This window comes from Xiphophorus maculatus, chromosome 23, assembly GCF_002775205.1.
Source record: "Xiphophorus maculatus strain JP 163 A chromosome 23, X_maculatus-5.0-male, whole genome shotgun sequence".
Taxonomy (NCBI): domain Eukaryota; kingdom Metazoa; phylum Chordata; class Actinopteri; order Cyprinodontiformes; family Poeciliidae; genus Xiphophorus; species Xiphophorus maculatus.
The window spans coordinates 31,000,061-31,017,362 of record NC_036465.1 but is presented as its reverse complement, the minus strand read 5'-3'; the positions used below and the strand labels follow the sequence as shown (position 1 = coordinate 31,017,362).

Genomic DNA, 17,302 nt, shown 5'->3' with positions numbered 1-17,302 from the left:
CTGGTCAGACTTGGTTTCCTTCCTATTCTATGACCAAAGAATGTTTATTAAAAGCAGAGACGAGAGTATGGAAGGCATCTAATAATTCTATGAGTTTCATGATGGAATATTAACATCAAATTTAAAAAATGCATCACCAGTTTAGCTTAGAAAATGTTTACTGTTGTCAATACTCAATACTGTCCCCTACAGGCCAGGACCAAGGAACAGAGCAGAGTGGTAGAAAGCTGTGGAGAAAAAGTGGCTTTGCTAGGTGAGTGTTGATAAAAGTGTCCTATTTAAAGTGTGCTGGCAGCCATGTTGGGGACACAGCAGACATAAACACAGTGTTGGCATCATCATGCTGTGGTGATGCTGTTCATGCACGGGGACAGTAAAATGAATGGATGGTGCCAAATCCAGAATGGTCATAGGAGAAAAGCTTTAACCGAAACATGTCAGAATAGTTACTATCTTAAAGCCTTAAACAGTGGAAGAGTGGTCACACGACTCTGGACGTTTGTTTTTACACACACACTTCAAGGACAACAAGACCCACTGAGCTGAGCTCCTGTGAAGCACAGGACCAGAACCGAGCCGGGGACTACGGTGTTTTGGTCCAACAGTACGTAACTCCCTCACAGCCTCACATATTTGCTCCTCCAAACTCTCCATCCTTTTGTTTTCAGCTTTCTTGCTGTTAAACCGGCATATGGAGGTTGAGTAGTTGAAGCTGTTTTGCTCAAAAACAAAAACACCCACAATATTCAGACCAATCACACAATAGTTTTGGAAAAAAAGTAGGAGAAAAGTTTGCCAGGGGCTTCTGACTAGAAGGGATGGACCACATGAGGATGAGAACATGTTGCGGAACTGATTTTGACAGTTTGGATCTTCCAGGCAGATCCCTCTTGGGATCCTAAATGCAAATAAATTATTTAGAGAACAATTTGCATACCACGAGTAATTCATTGCCCTTCTTGTTCTTGGTAACTGAAGTTGGTAAACTGCTCCATTATGGTGATTTTCTGTTTTTATTCGAATCTTGTTTTATAAATGCTCAGCACATATCTCAGAGAGAGTCAAAAAGCTCGTGCTATCTGTCCAAAACTATCCCCAAGCTGTAAACACTGACTTCCATCTCCTTTGTATGTCTGACACATCCTGTCGCTTCCACACACATAAACACTGATATCAGGTTAATCTGCTGTGGACACCCCCAGCATGTTCACAGATAGTGGCCAGAAACCCAGCAAGGTGTTTACTGACATATACACAAAGATTACACCGGCTTATTGAGCCCGAACACACACATTCACTCCCCATTGTGCTGCTTTGTTACCCCCCTCTCTCTCTGTAGCACACACACACACCCACGCACACACCCACACACACCCACACACACACACACATGCCCACACGCCTGCCGACCCATCAAAGCAGAAACACAGTGGGTACAGATATAGGCCAGAATTACACATGCAGGGGAATACATTCATGTGTCAGTGTTCTATTAAAAATGTCATTGCACAAAAAGTGTGACACGAAACAATCAGAAATCAAAAATGTGTGTGGTCAAAATGGAGCGCACAAGAAAAGGTAAGGACACACACCTACACACTGAGATAATAAGACATTTGCACACAAACAATAAAGCACACACGTTCAGCAGCCATTATTCAGCTGATGGTCCATTATCTAACTACAGCCAGCCCTTCTCATCACCAATGTGCCTGTGTGTATTTGTGGATAACACACCTCCCACCGTGGCTATAAGCTTTTTGTCACACAGCAGCACTACTACATTCACCCCACACAGAAACAAACACGCAGCGGCTTCACTGAGGCACACTCAGAGACAAAAGCAGCATTGTCGAAACTGTAATCCTGGTGCAAAAAAAAATAATAAAAACATCTTTCAGTGCTGCTGTAATGAAAACTGAAAACAGGAGCATATTTTCTTGATGGCTGAGAGCACCATGTTGCTTTGTGAGAGGTGAAAACCAAAGTGAAAACAGACTGATTATCTTCTTCACCATACCAGGAACGTCAGAGACAGTTCCAGTGAGAGTCTGACTCCTGCCTCCGATAAGAGGCCTTTCACTCTGTCGGCATTTTATCCTCTCCTCCAGGACGCTGATAAAATTGATTAGGAATTTAATTGTAAAAAGCTCAGAATTACATTAAAGATCCAGTATTATGTAAAATTCACTCCGCTCCACCCACTTCATTACAAGACAACGCTAACTTTGTTAATAATGGCTGCTGGAAAAGGAAACTATATTTCTGTCGGCTGCAATACAGAACATGTGTTCATGCATTTTCTCTCCCAGTCATGGAGAACAGAGCTGCAAGGCTTCTTTTTATTTTTGCTTGCGATCTTTCTGGGATATTGGCAAAGAAAGTTGTAGATTGTTCAGATCAGTTTAGGAAGAAGTCCTCTAAAAACTACCAACACGGCAGGATTTACCAGAAGACTTGGCCTGAAGGAAGGTTCTGTTCCTGCTGTTCATCACAAATATACAGATGATGGTGATGTAAGTACATAATTGTGTGTTTTTTATTGGTGTTTGGCACAGACATAATTTGTCATTTAGCACAAGCTAACCCTGGAATCCACGTCATGACACTCTGCCCCGAAGCAAAGAAGAATCCTCAGTTTGAGCTAATAATGAAATGTGTCAGATCCACAGGGTTTAATTCTTCAGTGGTTGTGGCTTGATGGTTGTTCAGGCTCCACTTATGCAAAATCTTTGACCCAGATCTTTGATCTGGGTCAAAGATCTATGGTTGTGCCACAGTGGATCTGTTATTCTACATTAAATAGCTACTGTTAACTGAATCACAGTACAACCAATAAATAGACATTTTGCAGTTTAATAGTGAAATTAGACATGATTGGGCAAAAGTCAGTGGGATACGTGCAACCTTGGCCCTGTGGTTGTTGGAGGCAAATTGAAGAGAAGATTCTCAAAGAAGCCAAAGTATTGCAGTTATTAATACTGTTGTCAAGAGGAAGGACTTGAGTTTGAGTCCCAACTGTACCGTTCTACAGATTGCATGTTCTCCCTGTCCTTGCATGGAGCTATTTTTATACCCTACTAATTTTCACTACTTGGATAGTCTACATGTTCTATCAACTTTTTTTTCATTTGAGATGTTGCTGCCTCCACAAGGTGTTTTTTCAACAAAGATATAATTTTTTATTTTTTTCATTGAAATATAATTGGAGCAACAAACCCTATAGCAGGGGAGGGCAATCCTGGTCCTCGAGGGCCGGTGTCCTGCAACTCTTAGACGTCTCCCTGATCCAACACACTTGAATCCAATAGTTGAATCACCTCCTAAGTGCAGTCACGTTCTCCAGAGTCCTGCTAATTATTATTTGACTCAGGTGTGTTGAAGTAGAGATACATCTAAAAGTTGCAGGAGACTGACCCTCAAGGCCTGGAGTTGCCGACCCCTGCCCTATAGTATGTGACCAATCAAGAAATGAGGTTGGTTGTCACATATCCACAGGCAGAATTTGGTGGTGTGTATGTGTTGATGAAGAATTTTCTTGAGAAGGAAACGGTTACTTGATTCTGATAAGATACCTTTGGATCCAATTCCACACCAAAATGGGATTGACTAAGCATCTCCCTTTTTTATTTAAAATAAAATAAAAAGTGTGGGACCAACCACATCCTCCCCTTGTAATGATTCAATTCAGTTTGGTCTATTTCTATTGGACCAATTCACAACACAGATCGTCTCAAGGCACTTTACTAAAAAGTCAATTCAGTCATGCACAGTTCTTTCCAACTGATGCTGGTTGTCAAAGCATCATTCACAGTAAGTGAATGATGGACAAACATGAAGTAACAAGTTTCTGCGTTGAGCCATTGCTTTTACAGCAACCCGTCATACAGAGCGTGCATGTAGAGGAAAAACTCCCCTCCCCTTTAGCATGAAGAAACCTCCAGCAGAACCAGAATCTAATTTAGTATGAGCGGTCAGAGACGAATGCACAAGAAGAAAGAGATGAACTCCTGCTCAGTACTTTTTTGTTAGAGAAAAATAAGAAGTTGATGGCAATAGTAGCCCTTTATTGGCTTCATATCGGAGAGAAACACATCTTAAAAGATACGCTCTGAGATGGATTTAATGATGTTCGGAGAAAGAAGACAAACAGTTAGCCACAACAAAAGCTCAGCCAATGGCTGATTGTCTATAGTGACAAGGTCACATGGAAAGACAAGGCCAACTGTATCATCTATAAAAGGAGACTTGAAGGAAACATGAAGCTAAAAGCTGAAATAACAGCAAATTGTGCAAAATTGGACAAAAGGAAGAGAATGCAGAGTGAGGAGAAGTGGTCAGTTAGTCCTCCAGTAGCCTAAGCCTATAGCAATATAACAGAAACAGCTCTGAATAATCTAAACCAGTCTAACTATCAGAAAGGTTTAAAGCCTAGTCTTAAAAGTATTCAGGGTGTCTGCCTCACAGACTAAAGCTGGGAGCTGGTTCCACAGGAGAGCAGCCTGAGAACCAAAGGATCTGCTTCACATTCTGCTATTAGAAATATAAGAACCAACAGTAAACCTGAGAGCAAAGAGCTCTGCTGGGACCATCTGGACCAATCAGATCTCTGATATATGATGGAGCTGATTATTAAGGGCTTCATATGTGAGAAGGAGAATCTTAAAATCTATTCCAGATCTAACAAGAAGCCAATTAAGAGAAGCTAAAATAGGAGAAATATTATCTCTCTTTTTAATTTTCATCAGAACTCTTGCTGCAGCATTTTGGATCAACTGAAGACTTTTAACTTTTAATGATGAAACTAACAACCATCCACACACATTCACACCAAAGGACTTATTTAAGCTTTCTGATTAACACCCACAAGCAGGAAGAACATGTGAACTTCCAGTCACAGTGAAACTTGGACCTTTTTGCCGGAAACAGTGCTGACCACTAGCCCTGCCCCCTCGCTTTGAAACAATAAAACATGTCAAATGTCCTCCAAACCTGCATAAGATGAACCTAATTTAGCTCAAAGTTGTTGATAAAGGTAGTCATCTACAAGCAATTAAATTTTAATAATCAACTAGGCATGAAGACTTAATGAAAACTTTCTTGATCCAATTAAATATGAATATAATCATCATAAATTTTTAATATAAACTATAAAGCTATATTCGGGTACTATGGCATAAATGTTCCTTTCGCTTTGTATACCTTTTAAGGAACATCGGTGTCTGTTTTCCTCTTTTTTTTTTAATCAAACTGCAGTTCAGCAAAGCTCCCTCCAGGGGGCTCTGTTTGGTTACTTGCTTGGTCTAGCTGCTGATAGCTGCAGTGGTAGCGATGAGGTGCCTGGAGCTCAGAGCTGGAGTCATGAGGTTCCAGTGCACACGATGAACCTCTAGGTGTCACTCAGTATCCAGCTGTTCCAGCCGCACAAGGGGGCTGGGGAGTGATGTGGTGGTCCGGAGTCCGGGGGAGGGGGTGGGGGTGGGCTTGGGGCAGGGGATCTAACAAAGCCCTCCATGAAGCTCTCAGCACCTCTCTTTGTCTCTTCACAGTAGCTTTTTCCATCTGCCTCCACAGTTGTGTCTCCCACAGGCAGATCCCTTTCCTTTATTGTTTTGTGATTTTTGAGGAAAAGCTTTGTTTCCATTCGGCCAGTAAACAATGACATTTCTGATTTTAAGAGCAATGGCATCGTTCTTTCATTCTGGCCACATCTCTGAGAATTAGTCTGGGGATGCAACTAAATATCAATGTTGTTTTTTTCCCCCTTTTTAAAGCTGAGACCCTTGTTTGCAAAAGGGTCATTACAGATCTGTCTGTCTATCTATCTATCTATCTATCTATCTATCTATCTATCTATCTATCTATCTATCTATCTATCTATCTATCTATCTATCTATCTATCTATCTATCTATCTATCTATCTATCTATCTATCTATCTATCTAACAAATTAATATTTACATTTGACAATCACCAATAAAAAATTAGCCATCAGAGGTTTTGTACTGTTTTATTCGTCTACCCTCCTCTTCTCTTCACAATAAATCACAACAACAAGTGTCCAATAATTCAGTATCATACTCAGGTATACATATAATATTGACAGATAAAAAAGAATCACAATACAAAAGACTTTTAAATATGCAGAATGTCAATCGCATGTCAAAGTTTTGATTCATCATTTCTGGACTCAACATGCATTAAATTATAAAAATAGACTTTTGATTAAATTTATATACACTTTTTTTTTTTATAAATATAAGAATACAAATGTATTTTTAAAATACAAAGATAAATACAGTCACATAATGTACATTGTGTACCAAACAGCATTTACAAACTTATTTTTTTTTGGATATTTAGCATTCACAAAACACAAACATTTCAGAAGAAATGCAACTTTAACGACAATTGCAGGTCTCACTTTTTTGTCTTTTTATTCTTACAAGAGTCACTTAGCTTCATTTCTTTTATGGTTACCCATAGTTTTGTTCTTCATAAAAGGAAAGAATGAGCATCCAGTAATAAATAAGAGGATGGGCCTTACGTCTGCCGGACATCCTGTAAGAGTTTGTTGATCTCAGCCACCAGCTCGCTGGCGTCCACCAGCTCATGCCGGCTGTCGCTGCGCTTACCCTGAAGGTGGCTGAGCACCGAGTCAAAATCGTCCTCCTCATAGTTCTCTGGGATCTCCTCCATGGCTGGAAGCCATTTTGAAGAGGGCCCATTGAGTGTGGCTTGTACTGGGGTCTGGGCCAAAGAAGTCTGCACCAGTGTTGGGCTGACCAGCCCGGTCAGGAGTGGGCTGCTGGTGGGTTTGGGGCTTTGGCCGCTGTTTTGGGGGCTGTTTTTAGGCACCTGTGACCCTTTATGGTTGCTGCTCTGGCAGCTGAGCTTGGTGTTGGCTTTGAGGGTGTGGTAGCTGCCAACTTGGTGTTGCCCAGATGGGCCAATGCTACTTCCTGGATTTTGGAAGTGAGTATTGGCAGCCCAGGCTGCTACACCCTGCTGGTGAACCGAGGGACTGGGCTTTCCAGGTAGATGACCCCTCCGACGGTCTAAAGATCCTGTCATGGGAACGCCAACACCGCTCAAGCTAGTCCCCTTCTGGTTCTCATTGACCTGGACATAAGAATCCAGACCCTGCGGTAGCAACCTCTGGAACACGCTGCTCATCTCCGACAGCAGTGAGGTGGTCCCACACAGGTCTTCGTCTGTGGACTTGGAGCCCCCCTCCAGCCCATCCTCTTCTGCACCATCTTCCCCACCCAGGTCTTTACCAAAGGTGGAAAAGCTCTGATTGCGAGCAGTGCAGGTGTCAGTGCAAGGCTGGGGGACCTTTTCCTGAGTGATGTCAGTGGCTTGATGGGCTTCCTCCCCAGGAATGTAGAGATTACTACGGTAGTCGGCAGAGGAAGAGGCAGGGCAGCCCAATGGGGGCATCCAGCACTGATCGGAATGGCCCAGAACTCGGCACTCCTCTGTGCAGAGCTTCATAGCTGCAACAAGGAAGATAAATCCTCATTAGTACACACTAGAAAGCTGATGCACAGGTGGATACTGGGGAAAATTATGCGTTAACATTAAACTGTAGTTCATCCATAAGAATCCAGAACTGGTTTTCTGCACAGCCAACAGGTAAAAGCTGGTAAAAAAATATGCATGGTTGAATATGCATATACTGTATAGATGTTAATGGACAGCTTGTTTTCACACTGCCTATTGGAAGCCAGCACTGAGCTGATGATGGAACAGAAAAAAGGGATCATCAGGGCAACAAGATGTGTTTCATGTGTCTACTGTCAGTGGCAGATAGTTAACTGCTGCTGGCGTTCTACTCTAAAGCTGTTGGGGACATTTTGAGTATTTTGTATTTTTTTTTAGAAAATGTTGGTTATGCTGTTCAGTTTCAAGAACAACATGTCTGAGAATTCAAGAAACCAGAAGAATACTTTAAAGTCATTTTTAAAGTTAAAAAGTCATTCATATTTATTAATGCTAAAAGTCATGGTAAAGATGAACGTATCCTCTTAGCAGAAAATATGTCTTTGTCTGACTTTTCTTAAACAAAAAATAAAAGAGTAACTAAAATGCAGTCCAGAGTCTCAACTGCGTTGGGGAAAACAGGAACTATATGGCATTATTTCATAATAGACTTCATTATTCTCTAATGTAATATAAGATACAGAGAATCATGTAAAAACAGCAGAACAGCTTCACTTAGAACTCCTCCACACTGGCTAAAGTCACACTTTACCCTTCATGATCTAGACTGTAGGATGAATCACAGAAAATTTGGAAACCTTCCATACATTAAAAAAACTTAATGACAAAGAAGATAACAAAATACCAATGATTAAGAAATATTAAATATCATAACATTCGTTTTTTGTTTCTTCACAGGAAATGGGGAAAAACAATCTCTGTATTGAGAGATTTATATCCCTACAAAAAAATAAAATTGTACTTTTAGTGGGGCTAATTAACTGATAAAAACATATTTGATCACTTTATTAATATTCTGTATGTGTAAAATAAGGAACTATAAGTCCAACCTAAAAATCAAAGCTGAAAAAAGTCGGCCCCGTGTCTTTTTTCATCTTGTTGATATTTCCCTGCCAGTTCTTAAGTGTTTTTTTCCCTGCTCTCTAAACATGGTAGAAATCTGCCCTAATTAGTCTGAAAGGCTCTCTGCAGGAGCTCAGCCTGCTACCTTCCAATGTATTTACCATGGAGAGACAATTCAGCAAGGCCGATCAATGCCTATTACACATTGAAAATAACTCCCTCTTTAAAAGCCCTGCATTTTCCCCTTTCATGTCACTCTTTTCAATATTAAATCTTCAAATAGAAAATCTCCGAAGAATAAATTAGACAAATCAAATATGCCAACTTAAAGCCTTCATTAAAGGAGTGCGCTGCTTTTCAGTCGTGCCATTGAGGGACTTCATTATCCCCTCATTAACATGAAAGGAACATTTATAATACATCTTAGAGCAGATGAAAAGTGCATTTGGGCGCACTGGAAGGAAAAAGAAAAAAACTGCGTAGGCAGAGACTGATTGGGTGCCCCGCTGATGAAAGGATGAAAATAAAAGATTTAACCCTAGTGATCTGTGTGTGAACATAAAAAGAAGAATGCATCAAGCAAAGTTTGCCTGAAAGCTTGGCTGGGACTGATTTATTTGCCAGCAAATCATTTGACAAGTTCATTCAAGCTGGCACAGCTAAATTGCAAAGACTGTAATTGTTTACTACCAATTACCAATTCTATTTATCTGAGCAGGCAAAAACAACAAAACAGCAAACTGATCTGTGAAGAAGATTAACTGGCAATAGAATCATTTTTTAAATTTTACCAAATAAGCCCAGCTGATGTGAATCAGAATTTTCTATCAGAATCGGAATTATTCTGCTACAACTTTACAGTATGTCCTTGATGTCATACAGACGTCTGGCTTTGTATGGGAAGTTTAAGAAAAGCAGAATGAACCTTAAATTGACCTTAAGTGCTTTTCCTGTCTGCCTGAGTTTTTCTGTTTTTTCTTTTTTAGAGTCTAATGTTTTCTTTTTTTTCACTGAAACTGTCAGCCGACATTTGAATCACATAACCTCAGTCATTCATTGACCTCCTCCTCTGTGTGTGATAACTGTATTTTGCTTAAGTTTGATATCATACAAACTGATTTACTTAGTGTAGGTTCAGGCAAAGTATTTATATAATTTTATATAATGAAATCATTTCATAAGTCCATTTGTCGCTCAAAACATATTCATAGTATTTCAGTCACACACACACAAAAAAAACACAACAACAACAAAGAAACCAAACTCAATACGCCATTTGAGATACATCCCAATTAAATTACGGTAAAATATCAGCAGGTGTGGTTGCCAGAATTTATCGTATTTATATTGTAAAATTCTGGCAACCACAGCTAGCGGTATTTTACCAAAGATTAGAAGAAAAACCACTAAAGAAACTGAACTGAACTATCCTTGATCAACAGTGATCAAAGCTCCAATTTTCTTTGGAAGGGGAGATGTTCAGAAACTAGAGTCAGCATAAAGTGAGACAGATGTGGAAAAAGTTATAAAAACACCTAGAATGTTGCGATTTTCAATCATTTCTGGAGATTCAGTCAACACATGCACCACAAACAAGAGTTTTTATAAATATTTAGGTGTCGACAGGTGGTGCGAAAGCAGCAAAATATATAAATTTAGCAAAATATCTGTTAGTTTGATCAGGGCCAGAAGTGAAGGTGAGCAAAGACTGATAACTCCGTCAAAGCAAGCTATATCAGGCTAGCTATTTTCAATATCCTCTCTCAAGAAAGTAAGACAGTAGTCAGTTAAATCCTGCATAGAGACCAAAAAATGCATTGAAAAATCTCCTACGTCTACCAGAACTCCAGTGTTTGCCACATTTAGCAGTCTGCAGAGGTCCTCAAACCCAGTCATAATTGTAAAGAGGAAACTAAATGCTGCTCAGAATCCTCCTCCATGCAGTGAACGTGGGGGCAGGATGTGGGCCCAGTCTGCATATAGAGAAAGGTGAGCTTTGAGTTGCAATTATGTTCTTCAGGCCCTAATCATGAGCACTACTTAGATCTGACTCCATAGCAACTATTTGCCACATGGCAATTAAATGGCTCCTTTTCATCAGGGAAGCAGGAGAGGTTCAGATTCAATGGGTGAAAGTGAAAGCTTGAAGGAAGGAAAAAAAGAAATTGACTAACGAGCTGAGCTCCTCCACACAGCTGTAAAGGAGGGGAGATGGGGAAGGAGGTGTTAGTGATGAGACTCTCTGCCCGTCTGCAGAGACTTTAATTGGGATGTATCTCAAATGGCATATCGAGTGATGGCTGTGTGGGAAGCTGGCTGGATGGGTAGAGGCACAAGCACTGGGAGAAAACGGATGGGGAAATAAAAGAAGCTGCTCTGTAACTTCGGTAACGTCTGCTGAGACAGGAGACAGACGGAGGAATTTTGGAGGAAGTGACCAATTGTGTCCTTCACAACTAGTCTGCACAGGCTGGCATATATGTGATGCTTAGGAGCTCAGCATTTCAAAGTCAGCCAGGACACTCAACAAGTGTTCCAAGTTCTTACTTGTTAACTGGGCAGTAGAGAGGATGGGAAGTCCATGTAGTGTGACAGCACAGAGAAGCAATGGTTGGCTGTAATGGAGGATCACTAGAGATGTTTGGAAAGATATCTTAAAAACTTAGTGACAGTGAGGATAGATGTGCATACACCAGCAGTCACCATCTTCCAAGGCAAAAGCAGTTTGTGCAGAACAATCAGTCCAGCTCAATGTGAGACATTTTTTCAGTGTAGGGTTTTCACCTTGCTCTAACTTCTTTACCATTCACTGAGTTAGAATCATCATCCTAACAGTACACACTGTGCAATATAGTTGAAAACTGATGCTTTAATAGAAAAACAAAGCTCTTAGTCAGCATAAATGAGTTATTAAATGCCAAATAGTTATACTGATTATATGGAGTTGTTTAGAAAAGATGCACAAGCCTTTCTGACACTGTACATCTACAGCTTGGTACCAAAACATTACAGTGATTATAGCTCTTTGAGACAGCATTGGCTTCTGGTTAAACAAACACTAAAGTCTGGAAATGATCTGATGACGATGCATCTTTAGACAAAATAAACTGTGTTTTGTCTCCCTTCTCTGTTGCATTAGATCAGAGCAAATGCTGCAATGCAACATCTCAGGTCTACTATTACAGAGGCCATTTTCTATAGAGGCTGAAGAGGCCCCATTTTAATCTCCATTTGCATTTCTTTGCTGGTCTTCAGTCGGTGTGTGATTTTAAGTATTCTTTTGTGATGATTACAGCTGGCTCAATTTAAGAGGAAAAGAGGAAAATACTCATGTACTAGGGTAGTGCCTTATCGCGGTAAAAGTAGTTTAAAAACTAAACCTATAAACACTGACAGATATTACTTCAATGGCGATGTCGATGACATGCAATTTGCTGTTGAACAATTTGAAAAATTTCTTTTTATATTAATAAAGAGGCAGTATAAATATAACAGGGAAAATATTAGAAAGAAACAAAGTACAAGTGACAAAATAAGTTAATCTGGAAAATATATCTTCTATTCTGGTGATAGTTTATAAAAGAAAGCAGAACAAAGCTGTTTTGAAGTTACATATTTGTTTGGTCAAATCCAATAAGAAAATAAATAGATAATAAAAGCAGAAAGTGTGGAATATCATCTGTGATATCGTCATTAAGGTATTAAAAAGTATATATATTGTTATATAATTTTTTGGCAATATCACCCACCCCTGTTATGTACCAACACAATGACAAAGGACCGACACAGCTAGAGACAGCAGAAAACAAATTAACATAGTCAGGAATAAACTTCAGAGATGAGACATGCCAAAGAACTGAAGGAGACATTAGAGCTGCAGAATATTAGGAAAAGATGAAAGAGCCATATTTTTGTTGGATGTTGAAATGACGTCACTGATTAGGTTTACAAATCACTCCTTTGAGCTCATGTTTTGTCAGAAGGCTGAGTCTGTCACTAGAATGAGGACGACTGTGATTCAATATATTGTACAGCTCTAGAAATTGTAATAATTTTGCTGAACTTGTCTGATGGTCTCTAGATGGGGTTACTACCTCTAACTATATGTAGAAGTCATGGGAAACAGAGAATTTCCAATTTCAAGCCTACATTAGGAAATGAGGGGTAGAGTTCTGGGATGGAGTGAATGCACCCAGGGGTGAAGAGTGAGACAGTAGGGAAGTTGCGGGTTGTGGACAGGGTTGTACCTGCATGCGAACAGTGCTGGCCATCGGGGAAATATAGCTCAGTAAAGGCCTCACCAAGGAGCCTGTCGACGGGCGACTCCCTTCCTGGTTCGTAGTCACTGTCACCAGCTTCGCTGTCTCCACGACCGCTGTCCTTCAGACTGAACTTATCCATCTCATTGAGAGCATATCTGCACAGTCACAATAAGATTTGATGCATTAATCACAGATTGTAACACTATCATGACTATTGGGGGGGAAACATGTTACTGATGGATCATAAAGTTCACAGAGGCAGATTGTGCTCTGCATAAGGGGTTTAGCATAAAATTATGGAAATTTCAAGTTGTGGAGCAAACAGCTTTGATCCAGGCCAAAAAATCCTTACTGGTTATGGATAAAGGAAGTATGTGAAAGCACTGACATCAAAAAGTAATCCATTTCTGCCCAAGTCTGACACCAAAGGCTTGCAGAACATAATGTTGCATGTACATTACCTGTAGCTCCTAGTGTATTTGTTGCCTCTGAAACTTGGTCGTGGCTGGTACTGGCCCTGATGGAGCATGGACAGAAGCTGTGAGACTTGCTACAATCCCAAAAGAAACAAAAAAGACAAAAGACAAAAATAAAAAGAAAAATGAAGAGGGGGAAATGAATGGATTCCACAAGCAAGACCACAAGACAATGTTGGGTTTGTGGTGGGAGTGCATTGAGGGGAAGGGCTACACGCTGAGGTGACATGACATTGTGATTTGACCCTGAAATGATGATTGACAAAAACATGAGGGGAATGACTGTGAGTAACAAAATATGGAAGTAAGGAACAAAACTCAGAACAGAGACTGCATATAGAACAAAGAAATGGTCAGTGTATCACATCCTGCATCAATTTTCTCTTTCTGTTGTTGATGGTCAATACAAACAAGTTCTGTTATTTTTGCTTGAGCTAAATCTGTAAAGAATGAGGCCAAAGTAATAAAAAAGCGGTTGTCTTACCTCAACAGGAGGTGTGGCATGGGCTAGCTCTAAGGCAAAGTTCTCAGCCACGTGATTGGAGGAGATAGTCACTAGGCTGTTGAGAGACTGCCGACTATGATGGCTATGCCTGCTCCCCAGAGTGCCTCTCTCAGGAGTTGGGGAAGGCAAGGGAGATCGTGGGTGAGACCGAACGGGTAAGGTTCCGTTGACAGTGGGTACCAAGGTAATGTCTGCCTTGTGGATCTGCCTGGCAGGCTTCTTAGGATGGTTCTGGTAACTGTTCTCAGCCACACGGCAATTATAGTTGTGCCTGGGATCTTTTTTCTCACGGCTGCAGCGGGCAGTTGCAAACATCACCATCACAACTAGCAGCAGAGCACAAACAGCACCGAGAGAAATGATGACAATGAGGGAGAGATCCAGCGAGGCCTGGCTGGATCCAGTGGGATAAAGAGGAGGGAGGATGTCCATGTTCTCCTGCAGGGAGAGCTTGAAGAGGGCTCCTGTGGTTAGCCGACTGGTTCCTCTGTCCTGTACCTCAATCCTAATCTCCATCACATCCCGAGGGGCCTGCTCCAGGCTGGCATTGGTTCTAAGCTCACACCGCCGGGCATCCATCACAAACAACCCGTCTTCATTACCCCCAACAATAGAACAGCTCACCTCTCCATTAGCACCAGAGTCCCGGTCTGTGATTTTCAGAGTACTGATCAGCTGACCAGGTGATGCGTACTTCCACACTGGAAGCTCAGCTGTGTGGTTCCGGAGAGAAGGAGAGTGGATGATGGGTGGGTTGTCATTTTCATCCAGAACGGTGAGGAGGACAGTGGTGTTGGCTGACAGTGCAGGGTTCCCACCGTCACGAGCTTGGACAGTGAAGGCAACACGGCTGACATCCTCGTGATCAAAGCTGCGTAAGGCATAGATGGCCCCATTGGAAGGATCAATGGTGACATAGGTAGAAATGGGGCTCGCTTGGATCACAGCATCTATAATGGTGTATGTGACCTGACCGTTGGTGCCCAGATCTGGATCTGAGGCCACCACAGTCATTAAGTATGCTCCAGGTGAGTTATTTTCAGATTTAAAAACCTCATAGCGACTTTTCTCAAAATGTGGGGGGTTATCGTTTTCATCCAGCACCTGAACAGTGAAATGCTTGATGGTAGACAGGCTGGGGGAGCCCTTGTCTTCAGCCATGACAGTCAAGCTGTATTCTGACCTCTTCTCCCTGTCCAACGACACATTGGTTAAGATCATGTAGTTCTTCTCATGGGTCTTCTGGAGCCTGAAGTGTCCATGACCATGCAGCCTGCAAACCACTTCCCCATTGAGGCCAGCATCCATATCATCAACACGTACCAGAGCTATGAATGTGTCCACAGGGGCCCCCTCTGAAATGTAGGCGACCTCCTCTTTGCCTGGAGTCATCAGATTGATGCTTATCTCTGGTTTGTTGTCATTCACATCAACTATTTTCACCACAATTTTGCAAAGTCCAGGGATCGAATTAGGGCCCATGTCCTGGGCTTGGACATCCAGCTCATAGGAAGCAGTGGTTTCATAGTCCACTTTCTTGATGAGAGTGATATGGCCATTTTCTGGATTTATTTTAAATGTTTCCAAAATCTTTGGCGAAACGTGGCTGCTGAAAGAGTAAACTATTTTCCCATTTGTACCCTCATCTGGGTCTGTGGCGTTTAAGTCAATGATCAGAGTCCCAAGAGGAGAGTTTTCCAGCAAATTGATGACATAAGCTTGCTCATCAAACGCGGGGCTGTTGTCGTTGGAATCTGAGATGCTTATCTTGAGTAAAGTGGATCCTGATTTGGGGGGCACGCCATTATCTGAAGCAGTGAGCTGCAGCTGGTAGCTGGACTGCACCTCACGGTCCAGTTCCCTCATCACCACCAGTTCTGCGTACTTGGCGCCGTCCGTCCTGGTCCTCACGTCTATTTTGAAGAAGTTGTTGGGCGTCAGAGAGTAGGTGTGCAGGGAGTTCTCTCCGACGTCTGCGTCCACTGCGCCGTCCAGCGGGATGCGCGTCCCAACTGATGCGCTCTCTGAAATCTCGATGGGGACTATGGCGCGGGAGAAGTGCGGGGAATTGTCGTTAATGTCCAGCACCTCCACCTCCACGTGAAACAGCTGCAAGTACTCCGTGGGCAGCGTGACCACGTCGAATTCGATCGAGCAGTTTAAGTTTTTTTCGCAGAGCTTCTCACGATCGATTTTGGTGCCAATGCTGATCTCCCCGTCCTCCTCCCGGACGGACAGTAAGTGCGTGCTGCCCCGCTGCATTGCGCGGAACCGAAAGCTCAGGAAATTCGGGAGTTTGGACAAAACCCCGGCAACATCTTCCTTTAGCCGTGCAATAACTGTCCCCACTCTCTGCTCCTCGTAAACTTTGTATTTAAGAGTCTTACCGGTGGAGCCTTGGAGAAGAGCCACCAGAAGCAGCAGCAGCGCCAGTGGAACCGTGGAGTGGACATTTCCTTTGGCTTGAATCATTTTTGGCCCCGTCTTCCGTAGTCACACTGTTGTGAATACTTTCACGAAGATGGGGAAATCAGGGGAAGGGAGAGGCGGTAAAAAAACGATGTCACCTCAGAAGTCTGGCATCTTAAGTCCTCTGTTGCTGCGCAATGGCGAGAACAAAAACTAAACTAAACTCCAACACATTTCAGGGGAAAAATATAAATAGATAAATTAGAGTAGCTGATTTTAGAGCGCCGGATCACTGAAGTCTCCTTGAAGAGTGAACTCTTGTCTGGGTCTACAGATATCCATCCGGCTCCTCTGTGCGCGCTGATGGATGAGTGAGAGTGCGTGTCTGAGCAAAGAAAGGCGCAGCTTCCTCCCAGTCTGCGTGTGACCGTGAGAGAGAGACAGAGAGCGAGAGAGAAGTGGAGGGGTGAGGGAGGAGGGTGAAGTCTGCCCTGTCGCCGCTCCTCGGATCCTTTCTCTCTCTATGCGCCCGCCCCGCACCCATCTGCCTTCCCCCCTTTTCTTTTTCCACACACAGCACCCCTCCTTCCCTAATTCGCTAGAATGTCCTCCTTAAGGCAGCACAGGAGGGATTATTCATGGGAGCCCCGTCCACCTCTCTTTTCCACCCTCCCACTGACATGGAAGACACCCCTGAATTAAAAGTGTGCCACAACAATGGAGCAGAAAAGAATTTATTCCGGGCTCTGCTATTTTAACACAGCCGTCACTGACCCTGACAGACTTACATTGTTCAGAACGTGTGCCAACTCGGATTCTTCTCTATGTGTGCCTAAACTGCAGACTTGCTGCGCTCACAAGGAAGAAAAGAGGAAGGTGCCAATCATTTCGTATTTAAAAGTTGGAAAAATCATTGAGGCTTTCAGCATTATCTCATCTCTTTGGTTTCCATGCAACTTTCAGGATTTTGCTCATCGGACATCCTTGCTTAAAGCGAGCTCATGGTGCCCAGTTACGCACGAGATACACTGCGTCATTATTCATAACATAATATAGACATTATTTACATGAACTACTGATACT

At 42.2% G+C, this 17,302-nt stretch overlaps 1 protein-coding gene across 3 annotated transcripts; it reads right to left on the bottom strand.

The window, feature by feature from the left end:
- Positions 1-5,993: 5,993 nt before the first annotated feature.
- pcdh18 (protocadherin 18) lies at positions 5,994-16,706 on the bottom strand. Of its 3 annotated transcripts, none has more exons than XM_023328774.1 (4): positions 13,790-16,706; positions 13,291-13,379; positions 12,815-12,984; positions 5,994-7,498 (listed from the first exon to the last, which is right to left on the bottom strand). In XM_023328774.1, exons 1-4 carry the CDS (start codon positions 16,280-16,282, stop codon positions 6,543-6,545), a joined length of 3,708 nt encoding a protein of 1,235 aa, XP_023184542.1. In that variant the 5' UTR covers positions 16,283-16,706; the 3' UTR covers positions 5,994-6,542. The 3 variants fall into 3 exon arrangements, with proteins under 3 accessions (XP_023184542.1, XP_023184544.1, XP_023184543.1); XM_023328776.1 differs by having other exon boundaries at positions 12,869-12,984; XM_023328775.1 differs by having other exon boundaries at positions 13,291-13,346.
- Positions 16,707-17,302: the final 596 nt, after the last annotated feature.

Bases quoted from the DNA above. Each gene is read 5' to 3' on its own strand.
- pcdh18 (XM_023328774.1), bottom strand. From the start codon at position 16,282: ATGATTCAAGCCAAAGGAAATGTCCACTCCACGGTTCCACTGGCGCTG. The intron at 12,985-13,290 runs GTAATGTACATG...GTGACTGTGCAG, and splicing joins AAATACACTAGGAGCTACAG to ATATGCTCTCAATGAGATGG. The intron at 7,499-12,814 runs GTACAACCCTGT...TCCTTGTTGCAG, and splicing joins CCAGCACTGTTCGCATGCAG to CTATGAAGCTCTGCACAGAG.